Below are 17877 nucleotides of genomic sequence, written 5' to 3'. Positions count from 1 at the left end.
AAAAAAATTTTGCCCCAATTTAACGGTGGTGACATATCCAGTTATTTGAAGCATTTGCTGTCACGATCTTATAGACGTCTTTTGAGGCAACGCGATTGAATTTTCTCGGCATTTTTTAGCACCAATCGACAAGAGCTTTCTTTAAGCGATTGTTAAATTTGCGGTATGTATCGCGAACAAATCTTTTTGACAATCAAATGCTCTTGCAATATTGAATGTATGCAAGTGGAGCTATTGCCCAAGTATGCCTCAATCTCACGGTATTTCAAGGATGATTTTGCAATATCAGTTTGCGTACAGCATCGATGTTTTCTGGCACATCAGATTTTGGACGGTCTTTACGAAATGCGACTACGATTGAGTACCAGCGAAACACGGTGGCTTAAGATGGTTATTTATCACCAAAAGTCTAAACGAGTTGATCGGCAGATTGCTGTTGGTTTAATCCACGTCGAAAGTCACAAAAATGTTGGTTATTTAATTCCATTTCTTAGCCAATTTAGAATGTTTCAAGTATTTGTAAATAACTCAAATAACACTCAACACATGTTCTGAGTCCGTGCACCATTAAAAATATCAAATTTTATTACGGAAATGTCAGATTTGACATATTCACTTCGGTGTTGCCAGGTCTTTCAGTTACTTGTATTGATATTTTATTCAATAGAGCAAAGGTCGATCTTTTTCAATATATTTCCGGACCAACCTTTTTCTAGTTTTCTCATATTTTCGCAGCTACTGAAAACGAATATCACATTTACTTCTTATTCCAAAATTGGGGGAACAAGGTCGAACTTGACTTCTTCGTCGCTTTAGTAATGATAAGAGATTGCACAGATTTAAAATAATTTCTACTAACGCTTAGAATTTCCAATGTATTACATAAAATTTCAAATGAATATTACCTGTACAGTGTTTTCATCAATTTCGATTTTTTCCACAGATAACGTTTGATTCATTGGATTAGTCACTTGAACTTCCAACTCAGCGACACCGGAATTTTTGGTAGAAACTGTAATAAATCATGTGTTAAATATGAGGTACCATACAATAAAAAAATAACAGCAAATAAATAAGACAAATCGTGCATATTTATATATCAGAGCTGCTTAATCTTATAACCACGAGTCGAACTATGAACTATAGGACGAATTCAAAATGGTCCGAGTAAGTAAATTGGGGATTTCCAAATGAACTTCGAGTATAACAAACCGGCGTTCATGTGTTTCATAGACCTGGAAAAAGCATATGACCAAATACAACTGAAGGACGTGGTATACAATCTATACAACGGGCAAATCCCATCATAAAAACCATCGAAAACATTCACCAGAGAAACAAAATTAAGTGCAAACTTTTTGCAACCCATTGTATAAAAAAATTAAATGATTCTCACCATTGAAATATACTTTCTCTCCGACGTTTCCTTGCGACGTAGGAACGTCAGTGATTCTGACGTTATCGGCATCGAAGGCTTGACAAGTGAATGGACTACCAACAAGATGTTTTCCTTGATGCAAAACCTCGACTTTATGTGGACCAATTTCACGAGCGGTGAATTCTGCTTGAAGTTTACCAGTTTTTGTTTGATAGCATCTCACCGGTACTGCCGATCCCGTCGGACCGCTTACGACGACATCGAATTCTCTAGCTGATCTACCTTGAGTTTCAATTTGAAAAGAGTTCACCTTGCCCACTTTAGCTTGATACAGACCTAAAGTGAAATATTATAAATAGAAAGAGCCTCTACAAACGCCTATATGATAATTACCAAGTCCTCCTGCCCAAGGTTCGCTTCCTGGTCCTTTTACGGGTATTTCTAAGGCTCCGAATTTGGGAACTCCGTTGTAAAATAAGATGATACGATGCGGCGCAGCTTGTACGGGATGGAAAACTACTTCCCACATGTTGGGATTTGTAGGACTTTGTCTTACGCTATGTGAGACATCTCGATTACCGACCTGAAACATATGAAATAGTTTTGATACAAAATTTTGTAGTTTGTAGCTGCCATTCTTTAATTGTATTATTATAAATACAATTAAAGAATGGCTTTATAAACAAAAAAAATTGACACTTTTGGGGAGAACGCTATGCCGTTTAACCTAACCTTAAACGGTCATGGCATCATATATGATACCATCTGTTAAATAATTTCGTTGTGAATGTGTTGGTCCAACGAAAGTTATATCGACATTTCTCAACAAAAACCTTCAATAGCTCACATCTCATCTCAGCTCATGTACTAACAATATGGAGTTTTTTGAAATACGGTAAATTGTCTCAGCTTCTGTATTGAATGCAATTATGGAAAATGGAACTATAGATTCTCATGGAAAAGAAAAACAAACCAGGAAATGAAGAACCTGTATGATAAGACAGAGGAGTTCTGGACTGGAAGGCGAAGCTGGCGAAGACAAGCAATAGAAAAGAATGGAAGAAAATTATCATTAGATTCTTTTAGATATGTATCACCATTTCCTTCTAATTGCGCTTTCCTAGTTAAAGTCGAAAATATTCTATTTTTGAATAAGTCTGATAAAACTAGAAGTGAAAATATTTACTTTGGAGTATGATGATTATTAGTAGAAGTAACACAATCATATGAAGTAAATCATAGCATAGAATATGGAAACACATTATCAACTCACCTTAACGGTAGCAGTCAGTTTACCAGGTCCAACTCTAGTCAAATTTATTCCAATGGCAGATGGACGATGGCACGTTGCTTCAGGCGCATTTATAACATCAATTTTAGTCGTATCGAATACGTGGAATGTTCTTGTTGCTACTATTTCATTATCTCGTAAAATATTTACTCTATATGTACCTGACAAAAAAAAATTTTTTATTGTTTTCAAATATCTTCTTAATTTTGAATATGTTCGAATGTTTAAAAAAGGAAAATATTCAGCAATCTGATAATGCAATTATAATAAGAATTGCTGAATTAACTGGAGTAAATAAATTTTTCATTTATCGAGTAGTCACGAAAGGGGTTGCTGTGGATCATTCAAAGAACCGAAAGACATTAGAAGTGATATAGCAAAAGGTAGCAGATTATCCAGTATACAATTGTCAGCCTGTGGTTTTAAACACAAAAAACTGAATAAACGGATGCCAATAATCGAATCGTCAAGGATCGTTCGATGGCGACAAGATTATTTGCGTCAGATAAAAGACTACCAAAGTTCTAATGGACACATAATTCATCTAGATGAAATATGGTTTGACAATCACGATGTAATAAATTTTGGTTGGGTTAACAATAGTAAAAATTGCTGTTTGAATGGGCCATATTCTAAAGGGAAACGTATTATGATAGTTCATGCTAGAAGCAGTTCCAGAACTGAGTAAAGAGGTTGTAGAAATCGTTAAAAAAGGTCAAAAACTGTGTTAAATATGTTATCAAAGAAGATGAGTATACCTCTTTATAACTCATCATAATTCAATCAAATGATGACTCTAGTTTTGATGACGCTGACTACCATGATTATTTATAAAGATACTTTGGAATTAAAATGGTTTTTTTGGTTTGGTTTTTGATTTGAAGTTTCCTTTTCCAGAAAAAAAAACAAATGAGGAACAAAAAGGTTTCAGTTCACGTCTGGTACTCTGTTTAAACCAAACTCCCTTACAGACATGTACATTTTACTCGTCTATTTACGTTTCATTTAATTTAATATTTAGTTGTAGCAAGTTAACGTGGTATAATGATTTCTAAGGAATCTGTATACATAAGATATACATATTTTTAAAAGTATTTATAAAAATAATAAATTTATAAAATGAGGTATCTACGCCAACGGTAGATCAAAGAAAAGTGTCGGCAAGGGTTTTTATAATCTGCAATTGATATTGGAAGAACTATAATGTGATAGTCATCAACTGAAACTAGCCTATTTTACGTAGAATTATTAAAAAGCTATTTACCTGTTTGTGTTAAATCAAACTCCCCCTTATAATTATTAAAAACATATTTCACGTGATGATTATTGGGATCGTTAATTTCTATCTTGTGATTCTCGCTCGGTAAGTCGATGTAAGCTGTAGATCCGATTTGGCAATACTGCGTTGATTCAATAACACTACAATGGAACGGACTACCGACTACAGTCATATCATTGAAGGTGATGTTTACGTAATGATCTTCTGCTGTCAAGGGGACAAAAGTAACGTCATATAAACCCCTAGCGCAAGCAACTACTTCCGCTTTAATTGTGGTTTGTTGTGTAGAAACTACAAGTTCCAATGTTCCTTCGCCGGCTTGAGCAGCGTCTACGCTGAAAGTCACAGGCTTACCAACTTCAGCCGAACCTGAAAATAATATAAGAAGAACAAAACAGTTTTAGTGTTTGGTGTAATAAATAGATGTTGGACGGTTAAAAATTGCTTACTAATCTATTTTCTATTAGATTTTTATTCATTACAGAGATATCCATAATAATAATAGTAGCAGATACATTTAAAAACATGGAAGAAGAAATAGATATGAGGATAGACACAATAGAAGATCTGAGAATGAAGGTAAACATCAAAAATTGCCAAAAAGAGAACATGGGGAAGATTTAATAATGAATGGACAAAGAATAGATATAGAGATGGCGAACAATCCGTGTGAATTCATCCTCTTATTTTTTAAAATTAATATAAACAAAACTCTTAGGAAAAAATGTTGATATATAATAACAATATAAAGGGCTTCGTAGTTTAACTACGAAAAACTGAAGATTAAGTGGATAATATATATTGCAAGGGACATAATTTTCAGCCCTGAGCGTCATGATGCCCTCGAGAATAATGGACCAAAATTTCAGCTTTCGGCCCGTGTAGTGTATACGATTTTTCTCCATATCTCAGTCGTAGGTACTTAATTATTTGCAGTTTTGAAAGCTAAACATTTATTTTCGCCTTCGGATTTCAGATTTCAGATTTTCAGATTTCTGCTCTGTGCATCATGATCAATTTAAAAAGTTTATAATTGACGAAGAGAATTAAATAATACAAGGGAATTTTTGAACCGAGAATAGTTCTGTGACGGAGAAAAACAAATTTATATCATCATTTTTCAATATAATAACTATAGGAAATAAAGTCTGATGATTCAAAGTTAGGACTGCATGCTAGATGATCCACAGTGGAACTTTTCCCGTTGTGTCTAACTTGAACTGATACTACAGACTAAATCAGTTCTAACTTCAAAAATTATTATCTTAGCTTATAGTAAATGCTACTCAGAATTATATTACCTCTGAAAAAGCTGATATAAAAGAGGAGAATAAATATAATACGAGCTAAATATCTTAAATAGACCAAACGAATACAAAATTGCAAAAAAAACTAGGAGAAATTTCTACTTGTCTGTATTTTTAATGATTTTGTACACTCACTTTCCATTTCCTTTAAACTCAATTCGTTGATTGATCTGGTTAAATCAGTCTTTCTTCCAGGTAATCCTGTGACTATTACTTTGTTAACGTCGTAAACGTTACAACTGAAAGGAGATCCGATCACGTGTTGATCGTTGATCAGAATCGCAACAGAATGACGACCAACCGATTCGGGAACAAATCTTGCTATGTATGTATCTCCGTTGATAATCAATTTTGTTGGCAAACTTTTACCATTCGGAGCTGTAGCCACTACTTGAGGTTCACCACCTATAGACGAAAATTATTCACGTATTAGAGATAAAAAAATTAAGCAAAATAATATGATGCACTACTAACCTGTAACACCCTGTATTTTTATTTCAGCTGGATGACCAACTGCTGCTAGTTCAATACCACTGCCGGATACGGGTACTCTAGGTTGTGTGTTTCCCGGACTCACTTTGCAATTGAAAGGAGATCCTGGTACCGGTTGTCCATTAAACCTAGCGATATATCAAATTTTAATATGGAAGTGTATAAAAATAAATTACATACCATAATTGATGTAATTTATAACTTAATAATGTATAGAATATCTACCTAACGCTAAGGGTATGAGTAGCTGCTTCCGTAGGTTTGAAATTAACCTTGAACCGAGCGTTTCCTTCACTCTGAACGAAATTTGGTACGTTCCTTCCTCCTACGGCAACGATTATCTCCAAATTTCCAGCACCAGCTTGAGAAGCATTTATACTAAAAGAGACAGGTTTACCGACCAGTCCGTCAGTAATATCAGTAACTGTGACTCTATTTGCATCGTATGCTTTGATGAGAAACGGGCTGCCGTCTATATGTCCGCTTTGTAGACGTACCTCAACGCTGTGATCCCCTACGTCCATTGGTGTGAACGTGACTTCGAATTTTCCAACTGTGTTTTCTTGTGGATGTACCTAAAGGATAAAATTCTCACAATATACGATTGATTAATTGAAAATTAATTGTTCTCATATAATAAAACATGAAAAAGTTTGACAAATGCCTTTAGTCTCTATCCACTTCCCCATTTGTTTCCTGTTTCATCGACTTGTTGGAGACACTTCTTGAAGCCATTAATAATAGTCTTCCTAATAGTTTTGTGTCTTTTCTTTAGATTATCCAACTGATCTTAGAAGAGATCATCCTACAGAATTTCATGTTGTGTCTGATTCTATGTCATTTTTATCGAGCTCACCTGCTTTCTTTGATTTCACCAAACATTTATTTAAATTTGTTCTATCACTTGGGTCACTACCTTGCTTCTATGATTAGAAAGAACATATACAGATCCCAAACCGGCTCGTAAATGTTACTTTGTATCATTTTAATGTTAAATATTTGGTCTGCAGAAGCCTCCTTGATAATTCTAAGTATTTGGTAGCACAATTTTCTTTGTTGTTAATTTTTACCTTTTGGAAATTCCAATTTCTTCTGCACTTTTATCAATTCTAGTACCTCTTTGTATACATTCTTCTGTTTTATTTTCCTGCTACTCATAATATACAAAAATTTTCTTTCAATTTCTCTCACATCTCTCTTCCATCGTAAAAGGCTCCAGAATATATTCCAGATGTGTTTCTAAATACTTTTTTATCCTCGATTTCCTCTGTTTTCTCCTTTTTCCTTTCGTTCTTTTGGTACATACTTCTTAGAATCACTCTTTTTTTTTCTAATAGTTTATTGTGACAAATGAATTTATTTATTTTTACTCACCTTTGTAACTAAAGCTCTTCTACCTGGTCCTAAAATTTCTACAGTTGGTGGATTAGGACTTTCTACAACAAACGTACATGGTTTTCCTACTGAAACTTTGTCTAGTGTTTCAAGAGATAGAATTCTAGCTGAAGGAGATACGGAACACTTGAAAGGACTCCCAGGAACATCTTGTCCATTAAATCGAAGATCTACTGAATGCACGGTCGCTTCTCTAGGTGTAAAAGAAATAGCGTAGGTATGCGGACCTTGTGCTTGAGCAGATGTAGGTACCAGACCTCCATTTACTGTCACTTCAAGGTTTCCAGGACCCGCTTGACTTGTTTCCACTATAAAAATTTTTAAGAAAATTGATTGTTTATTACTTATCAATAATTTGAATGATCAATCTATTATTCTTACCTAAGAATGTTACTGGCTTTCCAACAATTCCGCTTGCAGCTTCTTTTATTTTAATAGCTTGTACGTCATAAACTTTTGCAGCATAAGGACTTCCAACGGTAGGTACGCCACTGACGCTGACGTTTACGCGATGTTCTCCAACAACTCTCGGTACGAACTCTGCTCTAAATTGTCCACTTCCTAAAGGCTGAACTTGCGTGGGTACAGCTTGGCCACCAGGGCCTAAATTCAGTCAGTCTTTGTCAGGAATTTTGACTTATAATTCGAAGGGGGGGGGGGGGGGTTAGGATTGGTTAGTGATTATTGGCTAGGTATTTAATTATTCAACTTTATGAAATACGAGGGCTATTCAGAAAGCATTTAACGTTATATTCGGACGCGTGCGCTGAACTTTGGTCGGCGTCCAGTCATCGCAACGAGAGCATGTCTGTCATAAGGTTTTCATTGGTGAAAAACTGGAAACTTCAAGTTGAAAAAAGCTTAACTAACGTTTGTACCAAATTGGACAGAATATGTTAACTGAAACTTGAAAGCAAGTTTACCACAAATTTGGTACTACTATAAAGGTAAGTGGATTGGGACAATTTTGACAAGACGTGGGTAAGGTACATAGAAGATTACGTAAACCGTCTTTCGGAATCGGCAAATCGTACTTTTGAGTATATCTCTCGAGCAAAAAAACCAACAAATTTGAAACGTTCTGCACTTTGAATTTTAAGCTTTCTTCATCTGTCCTCAAGTTCCATTCTTGCTTTTTTCTTGTTTTGAATGATGAAGAGCTTGTTAGCATTTCATGGCTTTTACGACAATAAGGAGCTAAATTTGAGTATTTTTGTCACCCAAAAAACGTTCATACTTTTTGAATAGACCTCGTAACAAATTATTAAATATTCTACATAATAATAATTCATAATAATTGAAGAATTTATTTCTAGTTATATACAATCATTTTGATTTTATTTTTGTTAATGTATGGAAGCTTTTCAAAATGAATCAAGTCTAATAATCAAGAATATTTGGGTTTTTATTTCAATAAATGTATATAGAAAGATATTTAGATCTATGGTTCATTATTATTTATTTCACCACTTTGGGATTTATCAATTGAACCACTCGCTAAGAAGAGGATGTTAGTGTGGAAATAAATTCAATAATATACAAGGATAGTATGAACACCTCCTAGGAAACAATGAACGAGAACAAGTCGCATATGAGGATTTAAGTGCTTGACGTGTCAGAAAAAAGCAATAATAGGGTGAAATAAACCCCATGGTTTTGTCCGGAGATACAAAGAAAAATAAGGAGACGAAAACTGGAAAGTCTTTCAAAATAGAGTGAAATAGAGTGAATAACATGCAGAAAACGTTTATGTTTGACTACTGGGTAAACAAATGAAATGAAACGATCATTTTGGTAGGATGGACGATATAAGAATAGTTAACAGTGCAACAACGATGAAATAAAGGCAGAAGAGAAGGAAAATGACTTTTGTATCATTTTCTTTTATGCCAAAAAAGATAATAGATGCGTATATTTCAAAACAAAAATATTAGTTCAATGACACTTGTTTTGATAATAACTTGTACTTTCAGAAAGCCGTAATTATTGCTGTTTTATATAATTGTGAATTTCATACTACGAAGAATAACGCCTCAGGCTCTCCTATTCGTTGTAAGGAGTGTAATAATACTAATAGGAAATATACTTTTTTGTTTATTAGCAGTTGTGAAATCTATCGTCTTTTATGGTTATTTATCGCTAATAACAACGAAAGCAAACTGATTTATGAAATAATACGCGAAGGAATGTTGTTTTTCTACTAGCTACTAGTACCTTAGTAGTTCGCTGGATATAGAGGATGAAGAAAATAAACTAGTAATTAGATGTAATCAAGAATTTTTTTTACGTGAACATACCAAACATAACTTTATAGATAATCTTAAGAATCTATACATTATTTTATAGACAAGGTATGATATAATGTCCACTTTGAGTTACTTTGTTTTTGATTTTTATCATTTAAGAGTATATATCAATCGTTAACAGGTGTATGTTAATGTGTTAAGATTCGTTTTATGCAACATGAGTAGTAGAAATATAGAAAATGTATATCAGAGTTGATGAAAAATACTATTGACTATTCTGGAATGCTCTTTAATGAAAATGAGAAGTCTTACGCCTAAATTGTATTCGGAAATCGTGTATGGAATATTTATGATAATGGAAAAGTGGTAAAAGGATTACCTTTAAATTTGTAACGCCTACTATTTGGCGATAACATAATTTCTGAACAGTTTCAACACTAAAAATCGAGCTAAATGACAATATCCAAGTACTAATTCTGTCCGGGGCAGCACCTATCTGACCTCAGTACATTAAAAAACCCTTGAACGATCAAGCTCTTCACAAAATGTTATGTCAATTGAGCCAAATGATTTTCACATAATTATTATGTAAGAGATTTAAATATTTTTGAGTAAGCTTTTGCATCAAGAATGAAAGAAACAAATATCGTCGGCTTGAGTGACAAACCACGTAACTCAGTTTTATTCTTATATCAACATTTTGATATCATTAGACAGATAATTTCTGAACGCATTTAACAGAAAAAGTCGTGAAGATTCAAAACAATTTGTAAATGTAAATAGAAAACCTCGCAACTCCAGAGCCCCATTTTGTTTAATCGTGACCGCAATCCGTAATGTTTTTTGGGTCTACTGCAAAATTTGGTGCTATGGAGTACTAATGTCTATTTTGAAATTCTCTTGAATGAAAATGAGAAGTCTTATGGTCCAAATTATATTCGGAAATCGTATGTGGAATATTCAAGATAAGTGGTGAAAGGATTGCCTTGAAATTTGTAACATTAACTGTTTGGCGATAACATTTTATTTTGAAGTTATTTTTTAGCATGAATGTAAACAGTTTCAACACTAAAAATCGAGCTAAATGACAATATCCAAGGACTAATTCTGTCCAGGGCAGCACCTATCTGACTTCAGTACATTAAAAAACCCTTGAACGAACAAGCTCTTCACAAAATGTCAATTGGGCCAAAACGATTTTCACAAAATGAATTAGATGATTTTAAAAGAGATTTAAATCTTTTTAAGTAAGCTTTAAATTATTTGCATTAAGACTGAAAGAAACAAATATCGTCGGCTTGAGTGACAAACCACGTAACTCAGTTTTATTCTTATATCAACATTTTAATATCATTAGATAGATAAATTCTGAACAAATTTAACATTAAAACTAGTGAAAGCTGATTTTGTTTAAATTTACTCTTTAAATTTAATTTACTCGTAATGATTTTTATCCAATTATTCCCCCCAATTTTAATATCTGGCCACTATTTCTTTCCTTTACTGATTTTTAACGTTGAGTTTTTTGTGTCTACTGCAAAATTTGGTGCTATTGAGTTTTTATTGTGAAGGAAATAAAGAAAAACGACGTTATTTTTGAGAAGGAAACTGTATCACCTTTTGTTCATTTCTTACAAATTCGTTCGTTGAAATAATACGAACCAAACGACTGGAGTTTATTCATTGACAGCCCTAAAGGTATCCTGAAATGTATCCCAGAATTCATTAGAAGTTAGTACGTGACAAATTTATCTTTGTACCATTACATATAAAATTGAGCAGCATGAAATAATTTGTTAAGTCACTAGATTAAAAAAGAACTGCTTTTTTAACATTTGCCAAAAATTTCCTTAGTTCACTATGGAAAAGATTCTTCTTCTTCTGCTTCCTATCCACTACAATATTTTCTTAGGCTTCACTGTTTGTCACTGTGTGAATCAGATTTCCTATACTCCTTTTATACTCCCTGTTTACCATCTATCCTACCTTCTATTATGAGTTGTAAAAGTCGGTACTTTGGGCCTCTGAGTATGTGACCTAAATGGACTGTTTTTCTTCTCACTATATTTAGAAGATTTCCTCTGTTTTCCCCATTCTTCATAAAATCTCCATAGGTCCACATTTAAAATGCTTTCAATTTATTGATCTCTAATTTTTGAGCCTCCATATTTCCATGGTAAGGATATTCTTAGTTTTGAAAAAATAATTGCGAGCCAATTCAATTCTCGCTCTGACCTCTCTTTCATCATCCCAGTCCTCGTCCAAGCAACTTCCAGGGAACTTGTAGCATTGTACACGCTAGAATGCAGCACCATTTACCAAGAGTTGTGCATGTGTATACGGCACTTTACGTCTGCTGATTATCATAAACTTTGTGTTGGACTCTGAGCAAAAATGAATTCTAGTTTTTAAACATTTATTTTATATATTTTTGATTCTTAGAAATTTTTATTTAAAATGACTAATATATTTTAATTTATTGCTTTTAAGTTTTTAGAAAACACACTTAATACAAATTGGTGTAGTTTGAATGAAAGACCGGTATAGGCTTGATTTTATTACCTCAGGTACTTGAGCTGTAAAAACGACTGTTTATCCTTATACCAAAAGTACAACCAAGCACTATGATCTTTGTTCAAGAAAACATGTGTTTTACTTAGTATAGTCTAGAGTTGGACCTTGAAATAAATTATATTTTTTAAAATAGTTTGTCTGTGACTAAACTCTGTCCTGTTACGACTCTTCTCGAAAAGTGATTATTAAAATAAAAGATTCATAGTGAATCAATATGTATATGAAAATCACTGAGTATTCATTTCAAGTTAAAATATATAAATCCTATCCATAACTACCTATATTTTGTCTTGATGAAAAATATTAAACGTGGTATGGCCCCCAAATTAGACAACTTACGAAGGATACTAGGATCTAGAAATTTTATGACTGAGCTAAAACTAAAGACTTGGACAGCTCTCTATGGTACTGTATCCTCTCAGAAATGAAAAATCTGAAAATTATATTGAACTTGTCGAAGACTTGAAAACAATGGGGTGCAATGAGGGGATCGAATATGATGTCTGATCATTGTTGGTATCTGATACGTCATTTCCTACAATCTACATATTACAGAAGAGCATTAAATCGAGGTAAATATATGTTGTTTTCTGTTTTATACCTACAGAGCTAACAGCTACAGAGCTAAGAGAAATTAAAGCTGTTAAAATTATTTATCATATTTTCAAAAATAGCCAAAATTTCTTTAGCAACAGATGTACTGTAAAATAGTGTAATTAGCGGCACTCACAAACTTTCGACAATATAACAAATGTTAAATCATAATTGACTACATGCCATCTAGATATCAAGTTAACCAGATGTTTACAATATGTTATGAATACCTTACTATTAAGAAAAGTGAAACTGATGTTATTTTGTTCGATAGAAAATAATGGAAAATAAATTTTAAATGGTATTTGTTCTGATGCATTGGAACGAAACTATGTTAAATAGAAGTAAACAAAATAATAGAACATGAACGGAATAATCTACACCGTGAGAAATGGTCATGAATGAAGTTTAGAGATTAAAATTACCAACAGAAAATAACTTGAAGTGATATTACTTCGTATAAAACATCGCCTGCAAAAATTTACTAAATCTAGATAGAAACTAAATACTAAACAAAACCAATACGATAAATGAATAAACAGGTGATAATAAGAATGAAAAAGTTACAAATCATATAAGAAAATAGTTCAAGCTTGGATTAAAACGAATAAACGTCAATTTATAGACTTTTGTGCTCGCGTTGGCTAGTTCGCGTTCAATGAGAGTGTCAGCGCGAGCGCGAACTTAAAGTTTATCAATCCACCTTAATTTGAGAAAGTAATAAATCAATAAAATATGGATTTTTTTAAAGTTAAAGGATAGATTTTTGACCATTAGAAAATATTGTGAACCTATACAGGTAAAGATTATGTGAAATAAATGGTGCGGCAGTGAATCCTGCATTTTTCAGAGAGAGATCATATTTTTCTTAATTGGAAACACCCAAATATTTTTACCAAATCAAATGGTAAAGAGAACAGTCCGGCATGTCCAAATACATTTATGCAAATATTTCACTCATGAATCTCACAAAAATTACTTTAAAATGTAAATAAAATCAGGAAGTATTAGCTGATTCCAACAAAATATGGTTCATTTTATTTGTAACGTATGAAATTTTTGTTAATTATAGATTGTTAAGTGTTTAAGAAATATTTCAAAAAGTATATGATTTGTTGCAAATCAACCCAATTAAAGTGTTGATTCTCTTTTTTTCTATATAACAGATTAATTCTGTGAACTAGAGCTAATTATACAAAAATAATTTTCAAAAATTGAAGCCTAGCATCATATATATACAGATTGATTAAGAAAAGTAAGACTTTTTCATCAATTTGAGACTCAAAAACAAATTCAAATCATTCATGTCCAATATTAAAATAAAATTTTTACGTTGAGACAATAGATTATAATGTTCAGATACATATATTTACTAGTTTTTCTCTTTTTAACTATAAATACGTGAAGTTTTAAGTGTTCTCATTGTTATTATTCATCGATATAAAATATAAATACCCATATCACCAAATTATTTGCTTGTAAGAATTTTATGTTAGTATGAAAAAGAAAATTAGCTACAATACACATAACAAATATCCATGCTAAATGTTAATTAAAGCTTCTCAAATGTTGCGCAAATAAAATATATTGACCTGCATTATACTATCAATAAATTTGCTAAGAAATGTTAGAGCTAACAAAAACATTCAAAAAATTTTAGTAATATTGCACGGATTCATTAATGCAATCCTCAAATCATTTGCTCTGAGACCTTAAATATTGAAAGGTCAGGTATTAACGACGTTTACCATTATTTGGAAGCAAATTCACAGTGCACGATAGTTTGAGTAACTTTTGTAGAAAATTTTGGATCATTACATGAAAATCGTGGATCATAAAGAAGAGGCTGCTTAAAACTTCCAAGGAGTCATAATAAAATGAACTTTAATAAGCATAAAGTATGATTCCGGGTTAAGTTTTTAAAGCTGAAAAAAGCAGCGAAGACTGCCTTGAAAATGAGCTAAATAATAAAAAGATTCAGAAATATCTCGTGCAATTTTAAAGTTTGGTTACCAATCGATCCAAACTTTACCAACGCAACAACTACCTAAGCTCTCATCATGCTTTAAATAGCGATACTAAAGAAACAAGCAAACAATATATAGTATAATATGCATGTTAAGGTTGCTTGAGGCAAACTTTATCTATTTAGAAGATGTAATCCTCCACATAATTGTTCAGAACGTTTTTATCTATTATTTCAATGAAGTTTACTAGATCTATGAGATAAATACTAAATTTGTTACAACATGACTGTCAATATTACTACACCTCAAGTGAAAAATGGACCTTTGGTGAAATTTTTCAGTTTTTCCGAGGTACATGCAGATTTGGTCTGTACATACTACATGTAGGCACTAAGAAAAGTGTGAGTGTACAGTTTAACTACTATTAAATAAACTAGGACAACAAATGACTGAATATAGAAGAATAAAGAATATAGAAGTGTGGTGGACCATTGAAACTAACTCAGAAACTAACTATTCGTTCAGCAAATCATGTAATGTGGAAGGACCACAAGTAGTATTCACCGAAAGGAGCTGAACTAATTTCAAACTCCATTTCAATCCTCATTATAGCTATCATGATGTACACATATACCTTAAGAAGATTCCCTAAGAGTCATTACAAGAAGTTTCAAGTTTAAGACCAAAAGAAGATAGAAGAAACCATGGAGGAAACCACCAGAAGATCCGTGGACCGATACCACCATACAGCTGAGGAATATAATGGACTAAGAGTAGGAGTGTAGACAAAAAAGAAGAACCATCTATTAGATGGCTTATTAATCCATGAAGATTGGCAGAATCACAATTAAAGACTCTTTAATGTTGTTTTTAAGTTCTAGTTATTGAAGAATATAAAAAATTTGTAAAGTATACGGCACTACCTCGAAAATAGGGATTCCAATAAACCCATTGAAGTAGGATGGATAGCAAAGAAAACTAACGACTCATCGGATGAAAACTCTTACAGAAAAGCGTTGATAGGTGTTTGTGTCTCATTCATATGATGGAAAAACTTTTAAACTCTATAAGAAGTTGTGCTACCGTTTTATTCAACGAATGTAGATAAGTTTATCTTTATTGATACAGGAAATTCTCGTGATGAAATGTTTTATACCTTTGGCATTAGGAAAACGTTGGAGCTATTGGACCCTTAGGGAGGGAAAGCCATGGATCCAGGAAGAGCAATCAAAAATTATAGCTGTGAAAGAAAACGGGAATCCAAAAGAAACCTTCGGAGGGACTTTTTTCAGAGAAAGTCGAGAAAAATGATGCTGTAACATTGTGAATCCTGAGATTTATGTTGGAGGATATTTTGACATGATCCATGCGGATAATATTGTTTTAGGCTTTTTACATGTGTTTTTAAATGAGTTTCATTCTTATTTTGCTGGTGGTTATTGTATGATTTTTTGTTATTTAACGAAGCTATTACTATTTTGTTGTTTTTTGTAATGTCTTCATATTTTTGTCCAAAGCTTCCATATTTTTTTGTGATTAGGATATTGAACAAAAAACAAAATTTTAACATGATGTAGAAATACCTCGGAAATGGACATAAGGAGAATCGAAGAAATTGTTTTGTTGATGTTGTTGAGGGGATTTCCAGTTGGAAGCAACGGCTTCGGAGGTGAATAGTTGTACAAAGGGATGATTTTGGAAGTGAGTGGCATTGTTGTTTAAAAAAAAATAAAAGCTTTCGTGAACAAAAAATAATTCTCCTTTATTTTAACACGAAAACGTTCTATAAATATACTTCAAATTGTACCAAGCACACTCATTGAATTCGAATTATATTTTAAGATGTATTAAAATGTACTTAGCGAATAAAATGTTTTTTTTTCAAATAATTCGACATAGGTATTAACATAAATTTGAATAAATCTAAATTACCAACATAAAACTTTGATCACAAATAATTAAATAGCAAAACGACATTCCTTTCAAGGTTCATTAAATTATTTAGCATATATATACTGCGGCCAAACTAAAATTGGAAGATATTATGCTTATACAGGTTTTACCAGAAGGCTTTTAGTAACTATTTATTTGGCTTGACAATATTTAAGTAGCGTATTTCGAATAAATTATATCAAAAACTTGATTAGATAACAAAAAAAATCTAGCAAATATTAATTAATTATCTTTATTAAAAAAAACTAGTTACATATTCATTGTGAAAAGTTCCATCCATTTTTTTGTGAAAATAAATGAAAAGTAGAAGTAATTTCAAGGAAGTGAAAAAGGAGGAGGAGGTTGTATTATATAATGTTTGTGTTAGTAATTACATATACAAAGGTAAGTCAAAAGTGTCTAGTAGACGTAACGCCTGTGACCTAAAAATGAAAAAAAAAACAGTGCAGATAGTTGATTCGTGAGAGAGGAAAGAACAAAAAACCAGATAAAGAGAATAAGCATGCTTATATTTCAGAACAAAACAATGAGTACACTTAAAAAACTTCACATCTAACTAAATACTAGTAAAAATTGTGACTAGATTACACATACACAACAAAAATAGCTGATAAACAAAAATAAAAATATATACAAACAAGTTTAATCACATAAATAAAATATTGTAATGAATTTAAAGAAATAACAGTTCGAAATTCAGAAATAGAATTTGACATTTAAACATTAGACTTACAACACACATTATTTAACAAGAATTAACAGTCATTTTTTCACGAAAAAAGTACGTAAAAATGACGTTAACTCTACATTTTCGAGTTAAAATTACTAAGAAAGTTTCGTAAAACTAATTTCATCATCAGGAATCATTGAGGAAAATGTGAAATAATGGAGAAAATAGCGACGTCTTTTGATTTCAAACGAAGATTTTTGTATTCGTTAAATAAAAAATTAGTAATACTGAAAGTTTCTCTCAAATGTATAATGTAGTAAATACATAATTTCAATTGGGTCCTATATGTGTGTAGGTTATTCAGAGGTCATTGCATTGCAGCTTTTCTTGTACATGAAACACCTCAAATTATTGCTGAGAAGCATCTCGATCAACTGTATGGGTATTTATTACGTGGCGTGTTGTTTCTTCAGATCTAATACTATTAGACAATTTTTGAAACGTTATTTTGAAGACTAAAAAATTTGTAGACTCAAATATCTAGAAGAAAGCATTCGTGAAGCATGTCGTAGCGTTTGCCATCCACGCAACCTTCATAAGATTTCTTTTAATCCGTTTTGCAGCTTGTATGGGTTCTGGATTTCGAATGACCAGAAATTCCAATGACAATATACACGGGTGCCATTTGAAAATAAAAGGGTAGAGGGTAGCTACCACGCCAAGCTTTTTTC

At 32.3% G+C, this 17877-nt stretch overlaps 1 protein-coding gene across 3 annotated transcripts in view; it reads right to left on the bottom strand.

Annotated features, from left to right (window-relative positions):
- The window catches only part of LOC130442838 (filamin-A), an 82917-nt gene that overhangs the window by 7801 nt on the left and 57239 nt on the right, over positions 1 to 17877 (bottom strand). For 2 of the 3 annotated variants that reach the window (XM_056777205.1, XM_056777213.1), the window contains 10 exons: positions 7524 to 7745; positions 7122 to 7450; positions 5973 to 6322; positions 5730 to 5875; positions 5391 to 5660; positions 3934 to 4317; positions 2652 to 2830; positions 1772 to 1961; positions 1397 to 1714; positions 906 to 1012 (listed from right to left, as the gene is read on the bottom strand). In XM_056777205.1, coding sequence (XP_056633183.1) covers positions 906 to 1012; positions 1397 to 1714; positions 1772 to 1961; positions 2652 to 2830; positions 3934 to 4317; positions 5391 to 5660; positions 5730 to 5875; positions 5973 to 6322; positions 7122 to 7450; positions 7524 to 7745 — 2495 coding nt within the window. Of the gene's footprint in view, positions 1 to 905; positions 1013 to 1396; positions 1715 to 1771; positions 1962 to 2651; positions 2831 to 3933; positions 4318 to 5390; positions 5661 to 5729; positions 5876 to 5972; positions 6323 to 7121; positions 7451 to 7523; positions 7746 to 9521; positions 16899 to 17877 lie in introns of those variants that run through there. The other variant, XM_056777222.1, reaches the window with a different exon arrangement.

Source organism: Diorhabda sublineata, chromosome 1, assembly GCF_026230105.1.
Source record: "Diorhabda sublineata isolate icDioSubl1.1 chromosome 1, icDioSubl1.1, whole genome shotgun sequence".
Taxonomy (NCBI): domain Eukaryota; kingdom Metazoa; phylum Arthropoda; class Insecta; order Coleoptera; family Chrysomelidae; genus Diorhabda; species Diorhabda sublineata.
This window is presented reverse-complemented; position numbering and strand designations above follow the sequence as displayed.